Source organism: Emydura macquarii, unplaced genomic scaffold (genome assembly GCF_026122565.2).
Source record: "Emydura macquarii macquarii isolate MOO-44397 ecotype Brisbane River unplaced genomic scaffold, CSIRO-AGI_Emac_v2 contig_2422, whole genome shotgun sequence".
NCBI classification, from domain to species: Eukaryota; Metazoa; Chordata; order Testudines; family Chelidae; genus Emydura; species Emydura macquarii.
The window spans coordinates 1,246,933-1,259,890 of NW_027132559.1; the positions used below are offsets into that span (position 1 = coordinate 1,246,933).

General features: G+C 38.9%; 2 protein-coding genes across 8 annotated transcripts in view; one reads left to right on the forward strand and one right to left on the reverse strand.

Moving 5' to 3' along the window:
- FYCO1 (FYVE and coiled-coil domain autophagy adaptor 1) overlaps positions 1-12,958 on the reverse strand; it is an 82,063-nt gene that overhangs the window by 24,527 nt on the left and 44,578 nt on the right. The gene's annotated exons all lie outside the window — the stretch shown is intronic.
- CXCR6 (C-X-C motif chemokine receptor 6) lies at positions 2,980-9,794 on the forward strand. 3 transcript variants are annotated; one of them, XM_067561746.1, is made up of 3 exons: positions 2,980-3,022; positions 6,367-6,442; positions 8,288-9,794. In XM_067561746.1, exon 3 carries the CDS (start codon positions 8,311-8,313, stop codon positions 9,340-9,342), a length of 1,032 nt encoding a protein of 343 aa, XP_067417847.1. In that variant the 5' UTR covers positions 2,980-3,022; positions 6,367-6,442; positions 8,288-8,310; the 3' UTR covers positions 9,343-9,794. The 3 variants fall into 3 exon arrangements, with proteins under 3 accessions (XP_067417847.1, XP_067417849.1, XP_067417848.1); XM_067561748.1 differs by having other exon boundaries at positions 2,983-3,022; positions 6,367-6,401; XM_067561747.1 differs by lacking the exon at positions 2,980-3,022 and adding an exon at positions 3,153-3,185.

A 12,958-nucleotide genomic window follows, 5' to 3' on the forward strand; every position in this document is an offset into this window, starting at 1 on the left:
GAGATGACTGGCTATCTGGATGTGGATAAAGTGGTGGATGTGATATATCTTGACTTTAGCAAAGCTTTTGGTATGGTCTCCCACTGTATTCTGCCAGCAAGTTAAAGAGGTATGGGTTGGATGAATGAACAATAAGTTGGATAGAAAGCTGGCTAGATCATCGGGCTCAATGGTTAGTGATCAATGGCTTGATGTCTAGTTGGCAACCAGTAACAAGCAGAATGCCCCAGAGGTTGGTTCTGGGGCTGGTTTTGCGTTTTGTCAACGTCTTCATTAATGATCTGGAGGATGGGGTGGGTTGCACCCTCAGCAGGTTTGCAGATAACACTAAGCTGGTGGGAATGGTAGATACACACTGGAGGGTAGAGATAGGATACAGAGTGACCTAGACAAATTGGAGGACTGGGCCAAAAGAAATCTGATGAGTTTCAACAAGGACAAGTGAAGAGTCCTGCATTTAGGACGGAAGAAACCCATGCATTGTTACAGACTGGGGACCAACTGGCTAGGCAGCAGTTCTGCAGAAAAGGACCTAGGGGTTACAGTGGACAAGAAGCTGGATATGAGTCAACAGTGTGTCCTTATTGCCAAGAAGCCTAAGGGCATATTGGGCTGCATTAGTAGGAGCATTGTCAGCAGATCAAGGGAAGTGTTTATTCACCTCTGTTTGGCATTGGTGAGGCCACATTTGCAGTACTGTGTCCAGTTTTGGGGCACCCAGTACAGAAAGAATGTGGACAAGTTGGAGAGAGTCTGGCAGAGGACAAGAAAAATGATTAGGGGGCTGGAGCACATGACCTATGAGGAGAGACTGAGGGAACGGGGCTTGTTTAGTCTGCAGAAGAGAAGAGTGAGGGGGGGGAACTGATAGTGGCTTTCAACTACCTGAATGGGGGTTCCAGGGAGGATGGAGCTGGGCTGTAGATGACAGAACTAGGAGCAATGGTCTCAAGTTACAGTGGCGGAGGTCAAGGTTGGATATTAGGAAAAACTTTTTCACTAAGAGGGTAGTGAAGCACTGAAATGGGTTACCCAGAGAGGTGGTGCAATCTCCATCCTTAGAAGTTTTTAAGGGCCAGCTTGACAAAGCCCTGACTGGGATGATTTAGTTGGGGTTGGGTCCTGCTTCGGGCAGGGGGTTGGACTAGATGTCCTGCTCAGGTCCCTTCCAACCCTAATATTCTATGATTTTATGACTCCAAGGGATTCAAACAATTTTAGGTGATTTTGGCGTATCTGCAGAACCAAAGTCAAATGGTTTAGATAGCCCAATCACTGGTGCTCAACTGACAGTACAGCAGTTAAAGCCTTTGAAGTGTGGTCTCTAGAAGAGCACAACAATCTTCCAGTTTGGGAGAGGGAAGGAAAATCTTGAAGAACTTGAGAACTGTTTAAAGAACATCCCCAGAAGCAGAGAAAGAGAGGTAGGGTCTGCACATAAGCAGATGGAAACCTGAAGCAAGGGGGTACATGAGATAAGTGAGACCTACCTACCTCTTGAGGAAAATGCTTAGTTTAAGGGAAGACAATATGCATGTAGAACTTTTGTTGTTTTAACCCTTTTTCTCTGATTGCTATGCTCCTAGGAAAAATAAATAATGTTTTGTTTTGAGGAAGCTGTTCTGAATCACTGCATTTTCATACTGAACTCATCTCCTAAAGGGAAGTCTCGAACAGGTGCCAAACCCAGTTGGTCCTGCTAAGGAAACATAATAGTTAAACAAGGATGCTGCAAAGTCTGAAAGTGGGTTGAATTGTGGGATTTGACCCGGAAAGAAGTGCGGGTCCTGGGACTGTCACTTGAAATGGTACTCAGGGAGAGACAGAGAGAAAGAAGTCAAAGGTACAGCTCACACTGAACTGACACAAGTCTGATATACTCTTGGTGTAACCTTGGTTATTTATGAAGAATGTACACAAAGTCCTATTTCTCTGAACACAGCAGAAAAACAGCAGCAGGCAGTTTTCTTGCTAAAAAATCCCAGGTGTGCTACTCCAATGAGCAATGTGCCCCAAGAGGTTCAATTTATCTGCTTCCTCTCAGAGTGCTGCTCATAGCAGCTTCTCTCAGCTTTCCCAAATACAGACTGCAAACCCAAACTTCCAGTTCCTATCTTTATAATTAGGGAAACTCCTCAGCGTACATGGTTTATTTCTGTCCTGCCATGTGCCTTGGGTAGTTCTTCCATTTTTTCTGGATGTCTTTACTACATAAAGGGGGCTTAATGGTTCCTTCCACTGGGTCTGAAAAAGGGCTTGGCACACATTGACTTTCACAAGGTCAGGATCAAAGACTCACTTGCAGTCATTAGCAACTTCCTGCATAACACTATTATAGCATTTTCTATATTGCCCATTAGAACTGGTCAAAAAACGGGATGAAATTGTCATGGAAGATTTCACTGAAAAATTGTGTCTCTTTCCCTTGCTGTATCTGAATTTTGATGAAAATCTGGAAAAATTAGAAAAAATTATTTTTTAACCAGTTGTAATGTCCATCAACATGGTATTTAAATGTTTCAATTAGGAACAGAAACACTCCCCTGTGATCTGCATGTCCCATCAAAACTAATCAACACAGATAAAATTTGGAATATTGAGTACTCATGATTAACAGCCATGAACTATCTACAGGTGACGGAAACTGGTAACTGGTAAAAATGGGAGAAACTGTCTTGCAAATAATTTTTAAAATGTTCAATATGCAAGAATCCTTGGTCTTCAGTGGAACTAGCATTTGTAGCCCAGAAGGTCACAAATATTTTCAGCAAGTCTCTTTAGATTTACTGTATAGTCTCCTTTGGCCATATTATGTACCTGAAAAAGATTTACATGAAAATAGAGATGTCATTTCAACAAAAGTGACATAACTGCTATTTTTGGTTTAAAAAAAAAACCCCAAAACACCAATAGGAAATATCACAGGCGGAAAAAAACGATAAATATACAGAGACACTGTCGTCTTCAGACTTCCTTTGAAACGTAGGCGACAACGCTCTCCACCACCCAAAACCAGCTTCTCGTAAGTGACTATTTTTTCTTACTTCAAACTGGAGGAAGAATGTAAACTGAGGGTAGAACAAAATATAGGTCACCTTACATCTTTTAAAAATGCACCTGTTTGAAAGATTCTATTACTTCCGGAGATATCCCCTCTCTCTAAAATGGGAATTCTATCAGAACAGGTAAATTCCTTCAAACCTGTGGACTTTATTATCTTTTTAATATATTCTAATTTTTTTTTAAATAACACCTTGAATCAAACAAATGTTTTGGATACAGATGTTTGAAGGCATTTTTAATAACATCATTCTAAACAGCCTATCTTTTTCAGCTAGGGCTTGCTCAGAAACAAAAGAAGGATGTAAAATAATTTCACTTTTATCTGATCATAACATGCACAGTAATAGTTCAGATCTCAAAAGCCCCTGTTAGTAAAGACAACGATTTTAAAGCCACAGAAATCACAGGGTATCAGAAAAAGCAATATTGAGTCATTTAGTGCTTATAATAGGGGCAAATAATTTTGTTTATTTAAAATATGTATTTAAATCTATCACATAACAGGTGGTCAGTTTTTTATTTTTATTTTGTTGGTGTTTTTTTGTATGCTGAATGATGCACAATTTAGTCTCACTCTGCTGGGAAACCTGTATTGATCAGCACATCCCAAAAAGTGGGTGAGAATAACCAACCAGACCAGGTCACCAAGGCACTCAGAGGATGTGCTAATGCAGTAATTCACCCCCAGCAGGCTCTGGCTGCAGTTTAAAGCTGCCTTGCCCTAGAGTCACATGGATGGTGACAGACCAAACACAGCCTGTTCTCTCCTTGGGATGTATCCCCTTAGGACAAAGCTAATCCATCACTGATACCAGTGAATTCAATTGCATCCCTATATGCCAAGAGGTCAACTGAGTTCAGAGTATTACTGGCCAGAAAAATCATTGGGCATTTTCTGCTTCAAGGTCAGAACTATTCAAATAGAAAGATGGTGTTATTGTTCTTGGATCCCTGATAAGGAGGAACTGGTCAACTGGCCAGATGTATTATGGCTCCCTACACCCCACTTCTTTTGCTGAGGCAGGATAGCAGACTAGAAAAATAAAAGTTAGAGATCAGACTTCCCCATTCATGGATCTTCACGGGGTCCTAGATGGCGGAGAGAAGTGGGGGTAATGGAGATGACTGGCCCTGTTTTCTTGGTAGGAGGGGTGTGATCCATGTACAGAGTGATATGATCTGGCCCTGCATTATTTCCTCCCATTCCCAGATCCCTCCATTGCTGCAGTAGGCCTACACTGCCATCCATCACTTAAAGATTACAGTATTTAAATCATTAAATCAGTTCATATCATTGTTCATATTCAAGCCAATTTGAATTCAAGTTTTAAGTAAACTTCGACTTTTAAAATCCAAATGTGTTACATGCAGTCATTTTGTAAGTCTGTCCCAAAAAACAATCACATTAATTCATAAACCTCCATTGTTTACTGCTCATGAACAGTTCCATTATCCTCCAGATGTTCAGTAACTCCCCATGGCCCCCCTTAATATTTCTTCCATTATTTCACCAAGAATAAATGTTACACTTGACAGGATGGTTACTGCCAGGAGCACAAGTCTTTCTTTTTTTGAAAACTGATACAGCTGGATCTGATAAAAGGTAGCAATACCAATGCTTGAGACTATGTGCATTGCAGGTAATAGCTTAATTGAATAAAAAGTACTGTTTTTTGTTTGTTTTTTGTTTTTTTTAAAGTATATGCAACATAGGAGCTATTGGTTAAAATTATATCAAATATATTTGTGAAAATATATAAAGAATAAATCATAGCTTTCTTTTTAATCATGAAGTATTTATCCTTTTTCCTTTTACAAGTTGCCACCACATGGGAAAAGAAAGAACCACTGACTTGTCTGGGTTTTAGTGGCTTGAACTGGCCAGATCCCCAGCTGGCATTAATCCTCATAGCTCTGCTGACTTCAGAGGAGCTATGCCAACTTACACCAGTCAAGGATTTGGCCCAATATCTTTCATTTCGATAACAGCTAGTCTTCATGGCTTATATATACTTCCATCACTTTTTCAATAGCATAGGTTGGAAATATTTTGAAATATTTCATGAATGGTTCACTTTTGTAATGATGATGAAGTATTAACCTTTAAAACACCTACCTTTAATAATTTAATATTGCGTCACCAGCAGGTAGGAAACACATTAGTTAAGATTAGAAGTGATTTCTTTTTTTCACTTCCCTTTTTCAGTAGTTCACAAGTTCCTTGCAAAAAGTGATTTGGGCCTGACATTTTCTATGCTTGATCTCAGCCCAAAGATCAATGTTCAGTTTTGTCAGATCAGCATATTCTCATGCATGTGGGCTCTTTTTTGTGATTGTCAGAGTCATCTGAGTCTGGTTTCTCTCTGGGTAAAAACAAGCAGGAAGAAATGAGCCCCTTCTCAAAAAAAAAAAAAAAAGACATCAAGAACAAGAACAAAAAAAAACCAAAACCTTTTAGGTCTTCTTTCGACATTAAAAAAAAAGTCAAAATCACCAATTTAAAAAAAATTATTTAAAGGTCACTTTTGACAACCTCAGTTAATCCTTTCTTATCTGATTGATGATGTTAATTATCCGATTTATATGCAGAATCATGACTGATACTCAGTAAAACTAACTAACTAGGGAAATGCAAGAATTTATGGCCTATTCTAAGGGCCAAACGCAACTCTCAGATCTTCTTAAAATCTCTTTTCTAATATTCTGTTCTCCCTATATGGGCAAATTACAGATGTCAATGGTAATCCAGTACATGGAGGAAAGCAAGAATAATTTGAGCCAAGATCTGTCAGATGTATATGAGAAATTATGCCCTAATTCATATTTTTTACTATATTATTAGACCAGATTTTGAAACTCTGAGATATACAAGTGTGTGTTTCAAAATTTAGTCTAACTCTTCTTCCTGTGAAATCACTAGTAAAACTCCCATTGATTTACGTGGGAGCAGAATGGGGCCAGTGCAGAGTGCTTTTGACTATCCTACCAAAAAACACTAAGTCATCAGAAAAAAGAAAAATACAGCTTAGTTTGCAGAAAAGAGTTTTTAGACATTAAATATTTTAGGCTATAAAGAGGTTCAGTGCTCTCTCTACCTTATGGCATGTATAGGAAGAACATTCTTTAACTTAAAAATAATGCTTCTGATCCTTCAAAAGCAGACAGTTGAGTTGAAAAATAATCAAACGAGACACTTTCTTTAGCTACATTAGGGCACTGTAATATTTTTAATGTGGCTACCTACTATAATGTTATGTTGTCACATTATATATAACTGAAAATGTATAAATTATTTTGTTTCAGTTCACAGGAAAAAAAAACCCTTCTTCCTTGAGAGGGTATTGAAACATCAGCTGCTTGATGTTATGTGCCTGGAACAGTATGTAAAATAAGGCTCATCAGTTTGTTTCAATATATGTTGTCTTGGTTTTGTTGACCATGATTTATTTTGCTGATTATTGTCCCCCTTATTCTTCCAACATATCTGGTTATGTATCAACTCTTCTATGAAAGGGATTATTATTTAAAAAAAATTTAAAATGTCTTTTGAAAGGATAACAAAAACCATTGTATAAAAAGCCAATAACTCTTCAAGAAGTCATAAGAGAATTCCCCAGACTTCTCTGATGGCTGAAGACATTTTTGACTTTACCTTCTGGCCTCAAAACACATCCTAAGCTTATTGGTATCACCAGTTAATCCCTGTGTGTTATTACTTAAATAATAGATGCCTTTGAATCAATCCAGGAGATCAAATAATTCAGGGTTGAATTCTGCTAATCTTACTTACGTTAAGTAATACCTTGCTGCATGTGTAATTTCACTGAAATCTCCCATTTGAGTTTCAAGAGGGACATCTGGCAATGGCTTTGCAATTGACTTGAAAAAGTTTTAGTCATCCACTCAGGAAGAAGAAACAATGTCAAGTGACGTAGGTGACCAATTGAATGGCAGGAATAACTGAAGTGAACTGTTTACAAACAGCAAATTGTTTGGCCAAACTTTCTACCGTGCACTGATGAACAATGAATACATTTGCAGAAAATCAGTCACAAATGCTTCCTGAACAGAGAAAAGAGATAAATTCACACTGCATATTGCTCTCAATGGAGGCCAGATTCTTCTACTGTTAGTCATGTTGAGCAGTATCTCACTTACTGAGTAATTCCGCTGTTCATGGTGTGTGATTGGTCACCAAAACCACATAGTATTATTTTTGTTTTGTAAGTGGACAGCTAAAGCTTTTGATTAGGGGAAAAACAAATAGCAAATAATGAATAATGCAGTTCTGGGATGAAAAAAATATTCATTTTAAAATCTCCGAAACTTTCAGAATTTGCACACACCTGAATATTCACAAATAATTAATAATATGATCCCATGAAAAATGGCAGCCGAGTTTATTCAGGCTATTTTTTATATGTGAATCTGTTTTTTTGTTTTTTTGTTGTTATTTTTATTCATTATTTATATTCTGGTTTTGGCCACAAAGTGCCATGTCCACAAATATAGCAAGACAGACTGCCTGCCTTGTAGAGTTCACAGTCTAACCAGCTCTGGAGGAAGTGATCCCTGTAGCATGGTCTAGGTGTGGCTGGGATTTGATTGACAAGTGGCCATTTATGTGAACACAGTGGATATGTTTGAAAATTGTACATTAAAATCTGGATAAGGAAGAGATGTCCGCCATCAAAGCTCAAATGGTAGATGGGAGTGGTTTTCTTTCCCTGAATTCAAGAAAGTACAGTCCATTGTCAGAATCAGTGTTGGGGGGGACAGAGGAAGGGGAATCTGAGTGACACTTTGACAGAGGTTGACATTCCTGTGCCAACGTATGTTATCATCAAACTCATTACGACTTAAACCTTAATTTTAAAGATGAGCCTACACCAAAGGCTTGATTCAAATGACTCTGAAATTTCAAGCATTTGAAATGTTAAACCTCTCAGCCCCAGTCAGTGTCTATGATATAAAATGATGAAGCTACTTTCAGGACATACAGGTTCACTAGTTGTTCTGTCTGGAGTAAACAGTGTTCAGATTATACCACACAGCAAAGATAATCTGGTTTCTATCAGACAAATAAAAATATGTTGGTTTTTACCACAACAATTATCTCTTCACTTTTAGATAATAGTTTAATAGCATTGTGCCCGTCCGCTGGACATGTTATAATAATTGTTTTACTTGTTGAGAAAATAATTTCAGATATGTGTGATTACAGGTAGCCTTTAAGAAGACGACAACATGGACATTCCAGACTATTATCATCCAGACCTTAACCTCACATGCAACGATTACAATGAGAATGATAATTTTCTCAGGGCCAGCAAAATCTTTCTGCCCTTTATGTATGCACTAACTTTTGCCTTTGGGCTGATAGGTAATTCTTTGGTTCTTTTCATATACATTTTCTGTGATAAACTGAAGACACTGACAGATGTATTTTTGGTGAGCTTGGCTACAGCCGACTTGCTTTTTCTTTCCACCTTGCCGTTCTGGGCATATTCTGCTGCTCACGAGTGGATTTTTGGCTCTGTGATGTGTAAAATTATACGGGGCCTGTACACTTTGAATCTGTACACGTCAATGTTAACCCTCACTTGTATAACAATTGACAGGTTTATTGCTATTGCCCAAGCCACCAAAGCCCATGTGTGTCAAGCCAAAAGAATGGTTTGGGGTAAAGTGATCTGCATTTTAGTCTGGGTGATTTCACTAGCATTTGCAATACCACAGTTTAAATATAGTACACAATCTGATTACGATAAATCAATTTGTCATGCAATGTATCCTTCGCATCTCATAGAGTTGGTTTTTAAAGTACTTCAAATGACCCTAGGTTTCTTTATCCCCATGCTAACCATGATTATCTGCTACTCAATAATTATCAAAACTTTACTTCATGCCAGGAGTTTCCAAAAGCACAAATCCTTAAAAATAATATTTTCTGTAGTAGCGGTGTTCATTCTTACTCAGTTACCTTACAATTTATTGATACTCTTACGCAACATACACTTGGAATTCTATCTGGACTACGATTTCGACTATGCAGTGGTCATAACAGAAGCAATTGCTTATCTCCATAGTTGTCTCAACCCTGTTCTGTATTTCTTCATTGGGGTAAAGTTCAGGAAGAACTTCCGGAAAATAATAAAGAAGATCAGGTGTACTAAGCGCCAAGGTATCGTGAAACAATGGCAAACTATGGAAGAGGAGGGCTCAAAAACTTCTCCTGCCTCACACAATGTAGAAGCAACAAGCATGTATCCATTATAAAAACTGCATAGAGGGTCTCAGTCAACTATTTTCAGCTTTGTTAATTTTTAAAAAATGTACTCACATTCATGAAAGTGAAGGACTCGTGTAACAGCTGCATGAGACTGATATAATACAAGCAGGCTTTGTTCAAGCTTTCCAACACATCCAATGCATCTCAGTCCTGACATTGTAGCACTTCTACTATTCCTGAGCAAAGACTGGTAATTGAGCAAAACTCTGCAGTAGTTTTATGATAGGCATAGATAAAGATTTAAGGATGAGATCATCAAACTCTTTCACGTGTGTTTTAAGGCTGGGTTTGAACTCAGGGTTGCAGCAATGGAAAGCTAGTGTATCAACCCTCTGGATGAGTTTGTTTCCCAGGAAGGATGCTTGTAAGCAGAAAAGACATTAAAGAACTTTGTTTTAAAGATGTTAACAAAATTGTTGTAGTTTGTTGTCACATTTAACCTGAATTTTTATATTAAAAATGTAATTTGTTTAAATGCTCATTCCTCCCGTGGTAGTTTCACGTGCTTCTTTTTTGGTCTTGTCTGTGTTTTCCCTTTCCTTGTTCCCTCCGAGTCCCTGTCTGCCTTCAGAGGCAGAGTGAAGTTTCTGTAGTCACAGCAGAATATTAATATGTCTTCAAAGAAATACCAAGTCTCTCTAAGAAAAAAACCCAAACACACAAAACATCTGATTCTGTCACACACAACAGTACATATACCACCCCATAACCGTGCCTAGCCAGTTTGGCTGGTCCCACTTCCTATACAGAAATATAGTACTCAACATACTGGATCAGACCCATGGTCCATCTAGTTGACTATCCTGTCTCCAACAGGGGCTGGTTCCAGAGGAAGGCCCAATAAACCCTAAAGTGGGCAGATGTGGGGTAATCTGTCCTCATGAAGATCTCATCCGTCTATTACAATTGCTTTACACTGTGAAGCACGTGGTTTTATATCCCTTCCAATACTGTTTTATCATTAACTGTTGTAACTCTGGATAGTCTCGCAGTCCATATAAGCATCCAATCCTTCCTCCTAACTCACTGTGCCTGCCAGAATGCATTTCCCTACACGCTATTGATGCCCCACTTTGTGCACGTACCTAAGGCACTCTTTTCCCTATGAGACAGCTGCTTAGGTTTTTCCAGAATACAATGAGTGATAAAACAGTGATGCTGCTGTGTGGGCACAAGTCAGTCATGTTTGTTGTAATCAGGTTAGGAAAAAGTGTCATGATCTGGTTAAAAAGAAGTTATAATGGTGGGTCAATGTGGCCTTCCAAGGATCTCTGTCTTAACCACAAACACCAGCGTCAAGAGGGTGCTAACAAAGAATAGGTTTGTATGTTTCATGGTCTGTTTCTCAGCGGCTTTTACAGGATGTTTGTTATTTAGTCCTTCAGCCCTACCAACAACCTTTCTAAAAGAAAATAGTTCAAGTAGAAAAATAAAACCATAAATAAAGATGCACAACAAATTGTTAAATTATAACATATGCCTGGAGTGCTTAAAAATATAATCCCTGACTAATTTTAACGTGGTTACAAACTCTCTAAATTGAACAATCAACAGCTCATCTTATGATGAATAGCTTATAATAGTTTCACAGACAGAACAATATCTAAAGATGCAAGGCCTCACTTTGCTCCCATTTACCCCAGCTTTACACTGACTTAATTCTTGGTTTATACCACGAACAAAATCAAGCCTTTCAAAAGTGTCACTCCAGTTCTGTCAACAATGAAGTCTGCCTCCTTTTTTTATTGAATTACAAAAAGGCATCTGCTGAAGGTAATATTGGGGGAAAAAGTCTACATGGTTTTGATTACACAATGAAAATTGCTAAGCAATTTTCTACAGTGATGTAGCTTCCCTGATGCTATCAATGTGAGAAGGTGACAAACTGTTTTTAACCACTAGATTGCCTAACCCCTGCCTGACCCTAGCACAGCAGTAATTTATTTACTCCATGTATATGATATCTACCGTATGCTAAAAGGAAAATCAAAACGAACACAAGGTGTGTCCTAGTTGACTCTGATATACTGTTAAACTCTACCCCAGCCTCAATATTCTAATGTGGGCAACCCTTCACATATCAAAAAAAACCCAAATGAACAAAACCTGAGTTGGCTAGGTTTAGACAGAATATTATGCTTATGATGATTTCTCATTTAAGATTTCAGTGGACTTACTCCAGATTCACAATCAAAACAGAACTGGACACCAATAGAGTGGTCCTCACTACTAATTACAACTACGAAGTTGCATCATGTTTGCATCAAGTTGCAATGGCACAACACGTAGCTTATCTTTTGAAATATGTCTGGAAATCATTACAAAGCATGATTTATATTAGATGCTGAATCTGATCTGGATCAACAGGCACTGTGAGAAAGAAGGTCTCACCGTATTATGAAATAGCACTGACAATTATGTCACATCATTTTAAAGAGAGAGCTGCGGAGGCAGGGTCAATGGGACTATGAGGAAGAGTGGAAAACAAATATCAGCTGGAAGATTCACAACAGACAGGCAGGCAGAGAAAATACAAAGGGACAGATGAAAACAAATAAGCCACAATTTTTTCTCTATACTGCTTCAAGAGGCAACAGGCTAGATTCACCTCTCTGGGCACAACTTGCATGTCCAGCATCCAACAGGGCAGTTGCACCAGAGTGGTGGATTCACACCCAGTGTAAGGCTGTGGCAGTTATCACCGCTCCCATCCTCCCTTGGGTGCTCTGCGGGAGTAAGGCAGCTTTAAAATGTAGCCTGGTTTCCACACAGCATTGCCTGCAGAGACTACCTAGGAAAGGTGCTGAAGCAGCATCTCTCACGGCCAACCTGGCTCAGCCTCCCCACCCCCCATCTCCTGGAGCTGCACTGGCTAGTTCCAGGGTGCTGGCAGAACAGGGGTTACGACTGGGCTTGGATTGTTTCCAGCAGGAACCCGGAACATAATTTTGGCCCAGTATTTTATTTATTTGGACGTGACGATTGGACCAAACACCCAAACAAACATGAAGATGAATGGAAACACAGTCCTGGAGCATTAACATCTTGCCTGCCCTTGTGGGGGCAGGGTGAATTCTAGTGAATGATACTTCACACATATATGATGACGATAAAACTATTTGTTTTGCAGTAGCAGAGATCAGGCCCCACTGCTGTAGGCACTATACACACATATTATTAAAAGACAGCCCCTGTCTGAGAATGATTACAATCTAAGGGCCTGATCCTGCAACTAGATGCATGGGAGTGGACCCTTGCATCCTGCAGAACTCCACTGACTTTGCAAGGGTCGGTGTGCATATGTCAATTAGGACTGAGGCCTGAATACCTGTCTTTCACATGACAGGAAAGATTTTTGGGCACCCATCCATTGTCCAGGAGAAAGCTCTTACTCAAATACAGACATCTTGCATGATAGCAAAGAAAATATATAAAGCTACTGGTTGAGCAAATTATTTTTTGTCTGTATGCTTTGGTATTTCCAGTGTGAAAACACATTTCTAAAGCTACTTGCAACACTGCCCAATGCTATCAGGTCTCACGCCATACTAGAGAAGAGGCATATAAACCCATAGGACCAGTAAAATATTAAGGATCTGATTT